The sequence below is a fragment of the Delphinapterus leucas genome, chromosome 15, assembly GCF_059928025.1.
Source record: "Delphinapterus leucas isolate spDelLeu-1000000601 "Yukka" chromosome 15, BTC_Dleu_Yukka2, whole genome shotgun sequence".
Classification (NCBI taxonomy): Eukaryota; Metazoa; Chordata; class Mammalia; order Artiodactyla; family Monodontidae; genus Delphinapterus; species Delphinapterus leucas.
Window position 1 is genome coordinate 59,378,266 of NC_143143.1, and position 17,382 is coordinate 59,395,647.

At 38.8% G+C, this 17,382-nt stretch overlaps 1 protein-coding gene across 3 annotated transcripts in view; it reads right to left on the reverse strand.

Moving 5' to 3' along the window:
* Positions 1-17,382, reverse strand: part of EBF4 (EBF transcription factor 4) — a 53,918-nt gene that overhangs the window by 24,506 nt on the left and 12,030 nt on the right. For all 3 annotated transcript variants that reach the window (XM_022592837.2, XM_089896639.1, XM_022592835.2), the window contains exons 6-7: positions 16,137-16,210; positions 15,033-15,101 (exon numbers count right to left, since the gene is read on the reverse strand). In XM_022592837.2, the coding sequence (XP_022448545.2) occupies positions 15,033-15,101; positions 16,137-16,210 (143 nt within the window). The remainder of the gene's footprint in view (positions 1-15,032; positions 15,102-16,136; positions 16,211-17,382) is intronic.

Genomic DNA, 17,382 nt, shown 5'->3' on the forward strand with positions numbered 1-17,382 from the left:
GTTGGGACAACTAGCAGCTATCAGAAAAAAATATATAGATGGACCCATATTTCCTACCGTTCACCAGGGTAAATTCCAAATGGATGATTTCCTCTTCCAGCATTATGGCAGACTACATATCTCGAAGTGCCTTCCCATTATAACTAGATCCTGTGCTTTTATCTAAAAGGTAAGGAAAATCTCCAAGGATATTAAAAATCAAAAACAAGTAAGTTGAAATCTGAGTGGAAACCATGAACTATAAGCTAACACAAATATTAGGGTTGTAGTGGTAGCAAATGCCAATATAAACACTGGGATGGAGAACAGAGACACCTCAGAGGAGGGCTCTGGATCCTCTGAGGAACCTAGAAAGGTCCCAGGTTGGTAGCACCCCCTGTTCCTGTTAGAATCAAACACAAATCCTTCCAGAAGAAAGCATACCCCATTTTGGACCCGATTTGGTTCAACAAAATATGAACTAAAATTATCACTACTACAACAATAATAACAAAAGCACCAAACCAAGGAACAAGCTTCATGAATGAGAGTCAGCAGAAGGAATGAACAATAGATTTAGAACCCCAAGGACTCTAGATATTGGAACTATCAAATAGAGAATGTTGTGTTAGTTTGTGCTGTACTTTTCTGCAGCAACAATGGAAATATTTTCAAATTGCTAAGTAAAAAAAAAAACACAAAAACTATCAATCTAGAATTATATTCCCAGGAAAACCATTTTTCAAGAAAGAGACTGATATAAAGACATTAATAGCAAAACAAAAGTGAGCATGTTGTTTACCAACACAGACCTTCACTAAAGTACAAACTTCTTAAAAGATGTACTTCAGAAAGAGAGAAAATGACCCCAGAGGAAGTTGTGAGATGCACAAAGGAAAAGAAGAGCAACAAAATTTGGCAAATCTAAAGAAAAATTGTTCATCTATAACAAAAAGAATAATAACAATGTGTGGAATTTTAAAAGAATTAAATTTCTGTGCTACATGGCTTATAAATGGGACAGGGGTAATAAAACAATCTAAGATCAGTGGTGTGCTGGTACATGTTTAACAACAGCTTCTGGGGGGGAAAACCCCTGATTTATAATGTTTGTTGATTTCTATGGTTATAAATATATATGTTTCCCCCATGGCAGAGATGCTAACAATTAGCTCCTATGGACCAGTATGAGCCAGCTCCAGCACACCACTGTCAAAAATCCTAGTATTAGTCAGGAAAGGAATTACAATTTTGTTAGGAGTATATAGTAAATGTCAAGGGTAATAAATAAAAGCATAGAAATGAAGTGAATAAACTTCTAAACCAGTAAATGGAAAAACTGAATAAGAAATACATACACTACATCAAACAAAATATTCAATTTATTTTTTTAAATAGCAAGAAAGGAAAACAAAGAAACATGGAAGTGGAACAAATAGAAGGCTCAAAGCAAGATGGTAGAAAAGAGTTGAAATAAATCAATAATCTCAATAAGGTAAATGGATAAACTTGCCAGTTAAAAAATAGACTAGATTAAAAAAAATAAACCCAGTGATATACTGTTAAAAGAGAAATATCTGGGGCTTCCCTGGTGGCGCAGTGGTTGAGAGTCCGCCTGCCGATGCAGGGGACGCGGGTTCGTGCCCTGGTCCGGGAAGATCCCACATGCTGCGGAGCGGCTGGGCCCATGAGCCATGGCCTCTGAGCCTGCGTGTCCGGAGCCTGTGCTCCGCAACGGGAGAGGCCACAACAGTGAGAGGCCCGTGTACCGCAAAAAAAAAAAAAAAAAAAAAAAAGAAAAGAGAAATATCTGAAACATAAGTACACATAATGGTTGAAAATAAAAGTACAGAAAAAGGTATATGAGGCAAATATAACCAAAAGTTGAGAGATCCTTTAAATAATATCAGATAGGGAATTCCCTGGCAGTCCAGTGGTTAGGACTTGGCGCTTTCACTGCTGGGGACCTGGGTTCAATCCCTGGTCAGGGAATAAGATCCCACAAGCCTTGGGGCATGGCCAAAAATAAATAAATAAATAATATCAGATAAAATAGACTTTAAAGCAAAACTATTATTAGAAATAAAGGATCAATGCTGATAAAAGGCTCAATCCAGAAGGAAGCTCTAAGATTTTAAAACCTGTCCACATTTAACAAAATAGTCTCTCTCTCTCTCTCTCTCTCTCTCTATATATATATATATATAATTTTATATTAATCTTCCACATGAAATTTCAGTTTATCTTTGTGGGATATAATTGATGAAACCCACAAAGGTAAGCTGAAAGTTCATGTGCAAGATTATAACCTAATCTCTCAATTTTTAATAGGTCAAGCAGACAAAGATAAATAAATACAGACGTGAACAACACAATTAATAATCTTGAAAAAATGGGCATATATAAAATGGTAGACTCCTAGATCCAAAAAGATCAATGAACTCCAAGCACAAGAAACATGAAGAAAACTACAACAAAGCACATCATAATCAAGTTGCTAAAAATGAATAATAAAGAAAAAAAATTTAAAGCAGCCAAAGATAAAAGAAATATGTACACAGGAATAAAGATAATAATGGTATCAGATTTCTTATTGGGAATGCAAGAGAAAAGACAGTGGAGCAACATCTTAAAACAACAACTACTACTACTACTGCCAACCTATAATTCTATACCCAGTGAAAATATCTTTCAAAAAATTACAAGAAATATTAAAGGATGCCCTTCAGGCGTAAGAAAAATGATACAAGATGGAAATATGAATCTATGGAAAAGAATGAAGAGCAATAGAAATAGTTACATGGGTAAATATATGATATTTTTCATATAATTTAAATCTCTTTAAAAATAATTGACTGTTGAAACAAACATAATATCAATGTACTGTAGATTATAGAACATATATAAAAATAAAATTTAAGACAATAGCACGAAGTGGTATAATTTAAGGTAGACTGCAATAAGTTAAAGATGTGTACTTTAAGTCCTAAATCAATTATTAAAATAACAAAATAAAGAATTTTGCTAATAAATCAACAAAGGAGATAAAGTTGAATAATAAAAAATACCTGAATAATCTAAAAGAATAGAAAAAAAGGAAAAGAACAAAAAAGAGACCGAACACCATAGAAAGCAAATATCAAGGTGATAGACTCAAACTTAATCATATCAACAGTCACATTAAATGTAAATGGTCTAAATATACCAATTAAAAGGCAGAGATTATCAGATCAGATGAAAAACTGAACGACATGCTGACTATAAGAAATGCATGTTAAGGACTCAGAGGCAAAAAATATATACAAATCAAATTTCACTGCAAAGTAAAGGAGCTGTTACAGTGGAGGATTACTGGACTGAATGTCAATATTATGACAGAAAAACATATATGTATGTGTCACCTTGGGCGTGTTACTTAACTTCTTGTCTCATATGTAAAATGGGATAGTAGTAGTATTGTTGGGAAATTATGTGAGATAGTATATGTAATGTAGAGCACTTAGAATGGTATATGGTTCAACCAAAGACTATATATGTGTTTGCTTTCTTCATGGTATTTTATTGTATATATGCAATATAATTAATTTAGCTAGTTTCCCATTGATCAATGTATAGCATTTTCAATTCCTCTGCTATTCCAATGTTGTTGTCAATATCCTTACATATCCATTACCATTGGCCAAAAAAAAAAAAAAAAAAAAAAAGATAGTCTCCTTATTTTTCTCCTAGATTAGCTTTTTTCATATTTAGATTTTCATTATTCTTATGGTTGTTTGATTTTTGTATTTGGTTTGTATTAGAAATCTATGACTATTCCCACTGCCACCCTTAAGTAAAATAAATCACCCTTAAATAAAATAAAATAAATCTCAAAAGTAAGTTAGCTATGGTGTTAGAAGTTAGTACAGTGGTCACCTTTAAGGAAGAAAGAAAGGTATAATTATATTTACTGACCAGGGTGGTAGGTGTGTTCACTTTGCTGATATACAATGATCTATAAACTAATGATTTGTACATTTTTCTGTATACATGTTGTAGTGGTGTGCTAAAGCTGGTTCACCCTAGTTCATGAGGGCCAATTACTAAATGGGAATTTGTGAGTCAAGTGTCAAACTGTTGGTAGCTTAAAATTAACCATTAAGAGAGTATTTACATCATTAATTTAACAAAAGTTACAAATGAGCAATTTTTCTTTTCCCAAACTGTATGTATTTCTGTTATACTGCAATAAAAAAAGTTTAAAAAAAAGAAATGCATGTTAAATATAAAGACACAAATAGATTAAAAATAAAACAATGGAAAAGATTTATCATGCTAATACTAGTCAAAAGAAAGCTTGAATGGCTATACTACTATATCAAAGTAGATTTTATGGATTCATAATAAAGGGGTCAATTAAACAAGAGGACATAAAATAATCCTATATATCTATGTACCTAATAACAGTTTTTCAAATTATATGAAACAAGACTGATAGAACCTCAAGGAAAAATAGACAAATCCACAATAATAGTCAGTCATTCCAATACCCTTCTCTCAATAACAGAAAAAACAAACAGGCAAAAAGTCAGTCAGGATATAGTAGACTCAAACAACACTTACCAACTAATGTGGCCTATTTGATATTTATAGGACACTCCATCCAACAACAACAGAAAACACATTCTTCCCAAGTGCACACAAAACATTTATCAAGGCAGGCTATATTCTGGGCCATAAAATGCATCTCAAAAGATTCAAAAGGATTCAATTTATACAAAGTATATATTCCTTGACAATTGAATTAAATTAGAAACCAGTAATGGAAATATCCTAAGAGAATCCCCAAACTTTTTGAAACTAAATAACGCATGGGTTAAAACAAAACTCAAAAGGGAAATCAGAAATTACTTTTAATTAAATGGAAATGAAAACATAACATATCATGATTTGTGGTATGACCCTAAGGCAATACTTAGAGAGAAATGCATAGCACTAAAAGTTTGTTTTAGACAGAAGGAAGGGTCTTAAATAAATGACCTCAGCTTCTACTCTAGGAGACCAGAAAAAGGAGAGGAAATTAAGCCCAAAATAAGCAGAAGAAAGGAACTAATAAATATCAAAATAGGAAATAGATAAACAATAGGGAAAATCAATGAAACCAAAAGGTTCTTTTAGAAGGTCAATAAAATGGATAAACCTGTAGCCTGACTGATCAGGAAAAAAGAAGACACAATTTGCCAGTATCAGAAATGGGAGTGCTGACATCACTGCGGATTCTAGAGATATTGGATAGGGAACATTATAAACAATTTTGTGCCAACAAATTCAACAACTTATAAGAAATGGACAAATTCCTTGAAAGATACAAATTACCAAAGTTCATTCTAGAAAAAGTAGATAGCCTATTCTATTAGACATTGAAATTATAGTTAAAATACTTGCCACAAAGAAAAGTCCAGGCTCAGATGGCTTCACTGGTGAATTCTACCAAGCACTTAAGGAAGAAGTAATACCCATTCTACACAAACTGTTCCAAAAAATTGAAGAGCTGGTTATACCTCCCAACTAAATCTATAGGCCAGTATATCAGCACACCTGATACCAAAACCAGACAAAAGTTATAAGAAAATTAAAGACAAATATTCATCATGAACATGCAAAAACTCAAAACAAAATTTTATTAAATTGAATCCAACAATATATTAAAAAGATAATACACCATAACCAAGTGCAGCTCATCTGGGAAATGCAGGGTTGGTTTAACATCGGAAAACCAACTGATGTAATTCATCATATTAAACTAAAAAAAAAATAATAATAATCTTAATAGATGCAGAAAAGCCCTTGACAAAAATCTAATACCGATTTCTGATAAAAACTCCCAGTAACAAAAAATAGTAGAGAATTCTCTCAACCTGATAAAGGCATCTATGAAAAACCTATAGCTACACACACACACACACACACACACACACACACACACATACATACATACATAAAAAACATACATACTGGTGAAAGATTGAGTAATTTTCACCTAAGATCAGGAACAAGATAAGTGTCCATCCTCACCACTGCTACTATCAACATTGTACTGGAAGGTCTAGCCAGTACAATCAGGCAAGAAAGATAAATAAAAGTTATCCAGATTGGAAAGGAATAAATAAAAGTGTCTTTATTTGCAGATGACATGATTGTCTATAAAGATAATCTGTTGGACTCTTTGAAAAGTTACTAGAACTAATAAGTGAGTTTAGCAAGGCTGCAGGCTACAGAATCAGTTATACAGAAATTCATATTTATATATACCATAAATAAACCATTGGAAATTGAAATTTAAAACAGCATTTACAATAGCATCAAAATAAAGAAATACTAAAGGATAAATCTGAACAAGCGATGTGAAAGATCTGCATTCTAAAAACTACAAAATATTGATGAGAGAGATTGAGGAAAATCTAAATAAATGGAGAGATATGCCTTTTTCATGGGTTGGAAGGCTCAATATTGTTAAGATATCAATTTTCCCAAATTAGTCTAGAGATTCAGAGTCCCAGTCAATCTCTCAGTGGAATTTTTTGTAGAAATTGACAAGTTGATGCCCAAATTCATATGGAAATGCAAAGAAAAAAGTTGCAATGAAGAAACAAAGTTGGAGGACCTATATTACCTGATTTCAAGAATTGTTATAAAGCAACAGTAATCAAAACAATGTGGTATTGGCATAAAAGCTAGACTAAGGAATCAATGGAACAGAATAGAGGCCAGAAATAACCCCACACATATATAAACAATTGATTTTTTACAAAGTTTACAAGAAATGGTGCTGGAACATATATATATATGTATGTATATTGCAAAACAAATATATATTGCAAAAGAAAACAAAACGTCTTGAATCTATACCTCTCATCATCTACAAAAATTAACTCAAAATGGTTCCTACTCCTAAACGTAAAACCTAGAACTACAAAACTTATAGAGGAAGGGGGAAATTTTCTGTGACCTTGGGTTAGGTAAAGATTTTTTAGCTATGACAACAAAAACACAATACACAAAAGAAAAAATTTATAATTTGGACTTTATCAAAATTAAAAACTCATGCTCTTCAAAAACACTGTTAAGAGAATGAAAAGACAAGCCACGGACTGGGAAAAATTTTCTGCAAAATATTTATCTGATTTTTATCCATAGTATATAAAGAACTCCCACAACTCAGAAATTTAAAAACAACCCCATAAAAAGGGAGGGGGTGAACAAACACTTCCCCCCCAAAAATATAGATGGCAAATAAGCACATGAAAAGTTGTTCAACATCATTAGTCATTAGGGACATGCAAATTAAAACCATAATGAGATATCACTACACATCTATTAGAATGGCTAACATTAAAAACAGAGATCATTCTCATGCTGATGAGAATGTAGAGGAATTACAACTCTCACACTCTGCTGGTGGGAAACATAAAATGGTACAACCACTTTGGAAAATAGGCGACTACTTATGAAGTTAAACATATACTTACCATACACATACACATATACATATGCAACCATTCTACTCCTACTTATTTTAGCCAAGGGAAATGAAAGCATTTGTCCATATAAGAACTTGTACACAAATGTTTATAAAGCTTTATTTATAATAGACAAAAACCGGAAAGAACCCAAATGTCTATCAAGAGATGAAGGCATATTTTGCTATATTCATACAATGGAATACGACTCAGCAATAAAAAGAAATGAACTATCAATACATGTAACAAAATGGATAACACAAAAAAATTATGCTGAGCAAAAGAAGCTAGACACAAGAAAAAGCACATACTGTATCATCCCATTTATATAAAACTCTAGAAAATGCAAACAAATCTATGATGACATAAAGCAGATCAACTGTTGCCTGAGGATGGAGGTAAGGGGAGAGAGGGAGAGATTCCAGGGAGGGCATGAGAAAACTTTTGGGAATGAAGGATATGTTCACTATCTCAACTGTGGTGATGGTTTCATCAGTGTATACCTATGTCAAAACTTTTCAAATTGTATGTCTTATGCCTGTTTTATTGAATATCAATTATACCTCATAAAGTTAATTTAAAAATAAAGAATAAGGAAACATACTTCTAAATAGCCCATGTATTAAAAGAGAAATCATAACAAATTTAACAATCCTTGGAACTGATAATGAAAATATGAGATATAATAATGTGACATAGGGACTTGCCTGATGGTCCAGTGGTAAAGAATCCGCTTTCCAATGCAGGGGATGAGGGTTTGATCCCTGGTCAGGGAACTAAGATCCCACATGCTGTGGGGCAACTAAGCCCCCGCGACACAACTACTGAGTTTGTGCACCTCAAGGAGAGAGCCCACGTGCCACAAACTACAGAGCCCCTGCGCCCTGGAGCCCACGTGCCACAACTAGAGAGAGAAAACCCGCATGCCACAACTGGAGAGAAGCCCGTGTGCTGCAACGAAGGGCCCACATGCTTCAACAAAAAGATTCTGCATGCCTCAACGAAGATCCTGCGTGCTGCAACTAAGACTCAACGCAGCCAAAAAAATAAATAAAAATAAAAAATAATGTGACATAGAGGAAACATAGTATTTTAAGGAAATGTCATAGCCTTAAATGATTATATTAGTAAAAAGGTCAACAATTAATGAGCTAAACATCCAACTTAAGAAATTAAAAAAGAACAACAAAATAAACCCAAAGAACTAAGAAGGGAGATGATAAAGATAAATGCAAAGTTAATGTAATGTGAAACAAACATTAGAAAAAGCTTGATAAAGCTGTCAGTTTTTAGAAGACACAAATAAAAGTAAAAATCGCTAGCAAAACTCATCAAGGAGAAAGATATGATACAAACAATTAATATCAGAAATGGAAAAGGCTCACAGCTAAAGATACAGCAGAGGGACTTCCTTGGTGATTTAGTGGTTAAGAATCCACCTTCCAATGTAGGGGACGCAGGTTCAAACCCTGGTTGGGGAACTAGGATCCCATCTGCCTCAGGGCAACTAAGCCCACGCACTGCAACTACTGAGTCCATGTGCTCTGGAGCCCGCACACCACAACTAGAGAGCCCACATGCCACAACTACTGAGCCCACGTGTTCTGGAGCCCACGCAACACAACTAGAAAGCCCGCACAACGCAACTAGTGAGCCTGCGCGGCACAACTAGAGAGAAGCCAGCAAGCCACAATGAAGAGCACATGTGCTGCAACTAAGACCCGATGCAGCCAAATAAATAAATATTTTTTAAAAAGATACAGCAGAGATCAAAAAGATAAGAGAACATTATGAACGACTTTACGGAAACAAATTTGAAAACTTAAGCACATTGTACAAATTCCTTTAAAAATGTAACTCATGAAAATAGAGTAAAAAAGAAATAAAAGGCCTAAATAGTCCTATGACCATTAAAATATGAATAAATGACTTAAAAATCCTCTCCTCCTCAACCCCACAAACTAAAACCAAATTGTAACAAATTTTCAAGGAACAAATCATTACAAACTAATACAAATTCATTCAGCAAATAGTAAAAGAACGAACATGCCCCGTCTAATTATTTAAGGGTCTTCTACCACGGACTGTCAAAATCATACTAGGACATTGTAAGAAAAGAAAATTACAAGCCAATCGTGTTGAACATAAATGCAAAAATCCTAAATACTATTAACAAAGCAAATCCTGTAGCATTTAAAGTAGATAGTAGATCATCATCAAGCTACGTTTATACCAGGAGTAGTTCAGTATCAGAAAATCCATTAATGAAATTCAGTACATTAACGGTTTAAAGGAGAAAAGCCATATGATCAATTCAATACATGTAGAGAAAAACAACACATGAAATTCAACATCTGTTCATGAAAAAAACCCAAAAAACAAAAATTAAAAAACTCTCATACCAACCATTTTTAACTTGATCAAGTATAGCTACCAAATAGCTACAATTAGCAACATTTTAAATGGTGAAACACTGGAAGCATTTTCTTTAAAATAAAAAACAAGCCAAGACTGCCCATTATCACTCCTTATTTTCTCAAGGTTGTACTTGAGGTTCTAGTCAGTGCAGTAATGTAAGAAAAATAAATAAAATGCAAAAGGATTGGGTAGGAAAAACAAGTCATTTTTTACATGGCTGTCTCTATAGAAAAAACAAAACAAAAGAAATCTGAAGACAAATATCTACATGCAAATATCAATCGTATTTCTTTATACTATCAACAAAGACTTAGAAAACATAGCAAAAGATATAATTTACAATAACAACAAAATATAAACTGTACCTAGAAATAAGCTACCCATGCAACTGAATGGTTCATTCCCTCACCTCTTCAAGTCCTTCCTCAAACTCCATCTTCTTAATTTGGCCTACTGTGACCACTCCATTTAAAACCACACCTCCCCCACCCCCAAATTCCAGATCAGTTTTATTTTTCTCTATTTCTTCCCACCTATCACCTTCTAACATACTTATAATTACTGTTTATTGCCCAACTCCCCAATGTCTTCTCTGTCCATGAACATGGATATTTTTGTCTGCTTTGTTTACTGTGGTATTCCTAGAACCTAGAACAGTGCCTGCTACATAGTAGATGCGCAATAAATATTTACTGAATGAATGAAAGCAATAAGTGTATGTAGACTTTACAGAGAAAATTAATTGAGAAAATTATAAACCTTTATTGAAAGGCTTTAAAGAAGATCTATATAAATGGAGAGATAAACCATATTCATAGATAGGAAGACTCAGTAGCATAAAGATGTGAATTCTCCTCCAAATTGATGTATAAGTTAACTGTACAGAACCCCCAAAGATGTGTGTGTGTGTGTGTGTGTGTGTGTGTTGGTGTGGAACTTTCTACATGGATTCTAAAATTTATATGGAAGCACAAAAGGCCAAAATAGTCAGTTCTTCCCTGAAGAACAAGAGAAGATGGGAACCTTACCCTACACGCTTGTCTGTATTATTTTTATATAGATAGAGTGATTCAAACAATGCCATGTTAGCACAGAGATTATCAAATAGATCAAGAGAATAAAACACAAGAGCTTAGAATCGGACACACAAATAGAAGGAAACTTGATTTAGGACATAGGTGGTACTGAAGCTCAGTAAGAAAGGATGAGTTATTTAATAAATGATACTAGAATAATTAGTGATTCATAAATAAAAATAATTACATTGATACCTTAATTCACACCATGCCCCCAAATTAGCTCCACATGGATTACTAACCTAAATGTACAAGGAAAAACTATGAAATCTTTAGAAGAAAATATAGGAGAATATCTTTATGACTCAGCATAGAGAAAGGTTTCTTAAACAAAATGCAGAATGAAACCCATGAGGAAAATATCGATAAATGCAACTACATTGAGTTAGTTGATATACACTTCCCTGACAAAGGATCAGTATCTAGGATCTATAAAGAATCATTAAAATCAATCATAATTCCTGGTGATTTCAGTATCAATGTAAATAGATAATTCTTCCACACATTCTTCTCTCCATTCCTTGAGTATCTCTCCTCCAATGACCTTCTCTCTACCCTCCCTTGGCCACACATTACAAATAAACTGAATTTCAAAAAAATCCTACATACAGACAACCCACTCCCTAACCACCAGCTCCAACCCCTTCTAGTACCTCAACTCTAGTAATTCTTGGCCCCATCAAAACCTATGTTCCATTCATCCTGCCTTCTCTTCACTCTCCCATAGTCCTCTCCTTTCTGAGCTTAAATTCCTTGTTCCATTTTTGTAAACACCCCTTGCTTACACTTTTCACTCTCTGGCCCTCTCATGTTTCATCGTATTCACATAGCAAACCCCTAACTCTGGCTATATGCAACCGCTCACCTGTTCTGCACCTGCACTTGTACAGCTCAGCAGGACTGGGGAAATTGCTCACTTTTAATTTATGACCACAGGTAATTCCCTGATGGTCCAGTGGTTAGGACGCGGTGCTTTCACTGCCATGGCCCCAGGTTCAATCTCTGGTTGGGGAACTAAGATCCCACGAGCCACGTGGCGTGGCCTCAAAAACATAAATTTTAAAAATAAATAAATTTATGACCACAGATCTTAGGTGGGCCCTTAGTGCCACTTGGCAATCACAGAACATTCCATGGTCCACTCACTCTCTTGGACAACTGTTTCATGCCCTAGTGTCTCCCTCTCCATCCTCATCCTCAACTGTTGACCTTGCTTCCTATTTCACTGAGAAAACAAGGCAATCAGAAAAGAACATCCGTAAGCTCCTATGTTGGATATTCCCATTTACCCATGTCCAGGTTCTCTATCTTCCCTGCTGCCTCCATGGATAACGTCTGTGCTCTCAGCTAAAGCCAGTCCTCCACGTGTGCAGGAGAAACCCTGCCCTTCGCTGATTAGAGGACATTGCTTCAGCCATTCTCCCTTCTAACGCTTGCATCATAATTTTCCATTTCCTACTGGGTTTTTGTCATCAGCATCTGAACAAGCTATATCTTTTTCTTGGCCTTACACTGTGCTCCTATCACCACCCTGTTCCATCCTGTTTCTTTGGTCTCTTTAGGGTGAAAGTCCAGAGTTCCTTTAGTCACTGTCTCTAATCTCTCTTCTCCCATTCTCTCTTAGACATACTCCTATCAGAATTCTGCCCCTTTTGCCACTGAAATGGCTCCTGTTGAGGTCACCAATGTCCCCCACATTGCTAAATCTAATGATTAACCCTTAGTCTTTTTATCATATCCATGAGCAGCATTTGATGCAGTTGACTATTGCCTCCTTTTGGGATAATTTTTCTCTCTAGGCTTCTGGGACTCCACTCCCCTGATTTTCCTTCTACTTTACTGGCAGCTGCTTCTCATTTTCCTTTGCTGGTTACACATCTCCATGACCTCTCAACATTGGACACCCCGGAATGCAGTTCTCGGACCTCTCATGTTTTCTTACAACACTCGTTCCCTCAATGATTTCATTCATTCAAATCTACATCTGTAGCCTGGACCTTCCCCTCGAGAGCCACACTCATGTGTTCAGCTCTTTTTCAACATCTCCACCTGGAGGTTTAGCAAGAACCTCAAATGTCATATGTCTCTCCTTCCATAACAAATCCTGTCAGTTCTGCCTATGAAGTGTATCCAGAATCCAACCACTTCTTACAAACTTCTCTATAACATTCCTTCTGTTGCAGCCTCCATCATCTCTCCTGGATTATTGTTATGGTTTCCTAACTCATCTCCCTGTCTCCACCCTTGCTTCCTGCGGGTCATCTTCAACACAGGAGCTAGAGTTAAAAACTTCTCAAAACATAAATCAGGTCATATCATTCTTCTCAAACACCCCCACTGGCTTCCATGTCATCTAGAATAAAAGTCAAAGTCCTTACAATGGTTTACAAGAATGGCCTACATGCAACCTACAAGGCCCTGCATGGTCTGGCCTTCCTCCTGCCCCACCCATTGTATCTCTGACATCTTCATCTCCTACTGGCCCCCTCATTCCAGTCACCTGGGCCTTCTTGCTGTTCCTAAAACACGACAAGTACACTCTTGCCAAGAACATTCTTCTCCCAGATTCATACTTGGCTCGCTCCTTTATTTCCTTCAGGTCTTGGCTCAAATGTCATAGTTTCAGTGAGGTCTTCCTTAAATACTCTAAAATTGCAGTAGCCCCTTCCTGGGCACTCTCTGATCTTTCCTGATGGCTTTCTTTTTCTCCTTAGCTGTTATTACCATCTAACATGCTGTACATTTTATTCAGTTAGTTTATGTTTATCTCTCCTACTAGATTGTAAGCCCATCGACACAAGACTTTTTGTCTGCGTTGGTCACTGCTTAATCCACAGCATATAGAAGAGACCCTGGCACAGGGTCCACATTAACAGTAGATGTTAACATTTAACAATAGATGTTAAAAAATTATTTGTTGAATGAATAAACAACATACTAATCGGCCAGAATACGGCAACAGGCATTCTCAAAATAGCTGGTACGAATATCAATTGGTATAATCTCTACAGAGGACAAATTGGCAGTAACTATCAAAAGTACAAATGCACATCTCCTTTGACCCAGAAATTCTGCTTCTAGTAATTTCCTTTATATAAATTCACACATGTGCTAAGTGACACATGGACAAAGTAATTCACGACAGCATATTTTATCCCTGAAAAAGAAGGAAAACAGCCAAAATGTCCAGCAATAGAGACTAAAGAAATTATAGTTCATCCATACAATGGAATATTTTGCAGTAGAAAAAAGAATAAGGAGACTGCTTGTGTCTGCATTTTCTTGCACAGACTATCTCAGGAAGGATACCCATGAAACTGGTGATAATGCTTGCTTATTTGGAGGGCAATGGATGAGTCAGCAGCAGCGGTGGGAGACTTTGCTGTCAACCCTCCTAAACTTGAATTTTAGTACATCGTGAATGGTTTAATGGTTTACTAAAAGGAGAACAAGGCAGGGTTTATGTTCCAATATGGAATGAGTTCTAAGATATATTGTTACAAATAAAAAGGTAAGTACGAAAGACTGTGTACAGTATGCTATACATAGGGGTGGGGCAGACATACTTTTCGTTATTTACTCTTTTATACTTTTCGAATTTTGTACCTTATATATGCATTTCCTATTCAAAAAGAAATAAAATAATTTTAAAACATCATGGTGGGAGAATGCATTTTCATATGCATCACCTTGACAATCCTATGATTGAAGCTTGCTAAGTATTTCCCTATTTTTTAAACAAAGGAAACAGACGATCAGAGAAGTCAAGTCAAACAGCACAGAGGCACCAGGCACCAGGACTAGAGCCCGCTTCCCTGCCAGGCCCTCCCAGCCCCTCTAGCCTCTACCACCCTCCACCCCTGCCCTCTCCAGCTCCTTCCCTCAGGACACACAACTCTTATGCCCAGCCCCAGAAGGTCTGCCACCAGGGGCTTCAGTCAGGGGACCGTTTCTCTCTGCTCAGAGTCACCAACAGGGTGGTGGGTGCCCCCGCACTCTGTGGCTGATCCCAGCCTACCCTGGCCTTGCAGCTGCCAGGCCCTCTTCCCCCGGTCTGTACCTGTCAATGATGACGGGGTCTGAGGGTGTCTCATTCCGGTTGCCACAGCTCTTCCGGTCACAGCACCGGCTAAAGGAAAGATGAGAAGGGAGGGAAGGAGGAAGGGGGTGAAGGAGAGGGAGATTACAGCACGTGGTGTGTGTGTGTGTGTGTGTGTGTGTGTGTGTGGCTCCGGGGTGAGGATGCTGATGTCCTGTCTCTGAGTATGGAATCCCTGGGCCAGAGGGGCTCACTCTCAGGGGCCTGGGGGAGACAGGCAGTGAGGGTCCTACACAGGGACCTGGAGAGCCCTTATCCCTGGGGATAAGGATGGCCAAGAAACCCTTGTCCCAAAGGCATGCTGCTCCTGGAGGATCCAGAAAAGGGCAGGCTGCTGACCACCTACTCTCTCTGTACACTTTTTATACAAGTAGAAAAGAGCTCCAATTGTAAGCATGAACCTCATGAATTATCACAAAGTGAGCCCACCCATGTAACCAGCACCCATACCAAGAAATACCATGTGACTAGCGCCCCAGAAGCCCCCTCATGCCTCCTCCTGGTCACTGCCCTTCCCAAGGGTAGCCACTGTCCCAACCGGATTTTTGAACACTATTTTCTTTTCCATGTATGAAGAGCTGCCTCGGAGGACCCTTCCTGACTGACATCTCCTGGTGAGCCCTTGCCTAGAAATGCCAAGCTCTGGGGTAATGGGGAAGGGGAGTCTAGCACTGTGTTCCCTCTTCCCCATCCTGCCTGCCCAGGGGGTGCCCTTAAGTTCACATAAGAGGCAGCAAAGTTTCCTCTTCCAGCTTCTGAGCTAACCCAGGAGGCCCAGGCCCTGCCCCCATCTCCCAGGGAGCCCTCCCCAGAGCTTTATTAGTTAAGCTTCCCAGTAGCAGCAGGAGGCCTCTCTTACAAAAACACTCGGAGAAGCCATATAAACAGGCCAGGCTAATGGGTCCTCAAGGACCCTCTCCTCAGCCAGAACTGTGCCCAGGGGCCTCACTCTTCCCTCATCACCCCCCACCCCCAGGCTTCCCTGGGGATCAGTGGGGAGGGGGTTGGTGGCAGTGGTAGGGGTCGGGGCAAGAGGCCAGGGGCAGGTGACCTAGCCCTTCTCACCTGCACATGATCTCGTGGGTGAGTAGCACGCGGCACATTTCGGGGTTCTTGTCCTGCCCCTCGTAGATGATGGCCTGGGGAAGGGGAAGTGCGCAGGCTGGAGGGGAAGGAGGCTCCTCTCAAGGCCAGGTGGAAGGGCAGCTGGGCCCTGCTCCCGGGGAAGAGTACGCCCTCCAACTCTCTCTGGGAGCCCAGGAATGCAAAGAGGGAGCTGGGAACCTGGCTTCCCAAACCAGTACCACTATCAGAATGGACAAGAGTGGCATGAGGTCTACAGATTCTGCCTGTCCACAGGCAGCTCTTTCCGGAGCCAGCTCTGCTCAGGGGCAGGGAGGTCCCCAGATCACCATGACTAAGGTCAGGCTGCCGGGAGGGCAGACACACTCCAACCTCCACGGTTCATCACAGTCTCTCCAGGCTGTCCCGCTGGCTCCTTGGCCCCTCTCCTCACCCCTATCACCTCCGCAGGCCAGGCCAGTGGCTCCCTCTTGGACTGCTGGATCAGCCACCCCCCCACCCCCCCACCCCCAGCCAGTCCCCCAGCCTCTCCTCCGCCCTGAAGCAAGGAGTGAGCTGCCCAAACCACACATTTGGCTTCCACCTTATAACCTCTGTGCCACGCAGCCATCCCTTATTTGTGGGTCCCTCTCTCTCCGGATGTTCTCCAACCCCTTCCACACTTGTTGACCATGCAATCCCACTTTGCCACTGCCTGGTCCGCCTCCCACACCATGGCGACCACAGGCTTCCTAGAAACACACCACTTCTTCCTCTGCCCTGGGATTGGGTGGGGGCTGCTGGAAGACTGTCTGTGTGGGAAAGCCCAAGTCTCCACCTCAAGTTGCAGGCCACTGATTTTCACATCTGAGACTCAGCCCTGCTCCTTTACCAGCGCACACAACCTCTCTGAAAAGCCTGAGGCTTGGGGCCCTGTGGCTGCACAGTCCGTCAAGGCTGACAAAGGTTTCAGTTGCCCCGAGCTCCTCATGCTGGTCCCTGAGCCTCCTTCTCTTGTCTTTTCAAGTCAGCAAGGTACTGAGGGCCTGCAGTGGAAGCTCTGGGGCCCCACTCAGTCCCCTCTCCTGGACCAGTGCACCCTTCCCCCAGCTGTGGGTAGCATTAGCTGCTAAGGGCTTTCTCTTGAGAACTGCTCTCAGCAGACAGGAGCTTGCTTCCCCTGAAAATGTCTGGAAGGTTACACTCTCCCCTTGGGAGTGGTCCCAGCCAGTAACTGACCAATACAGGG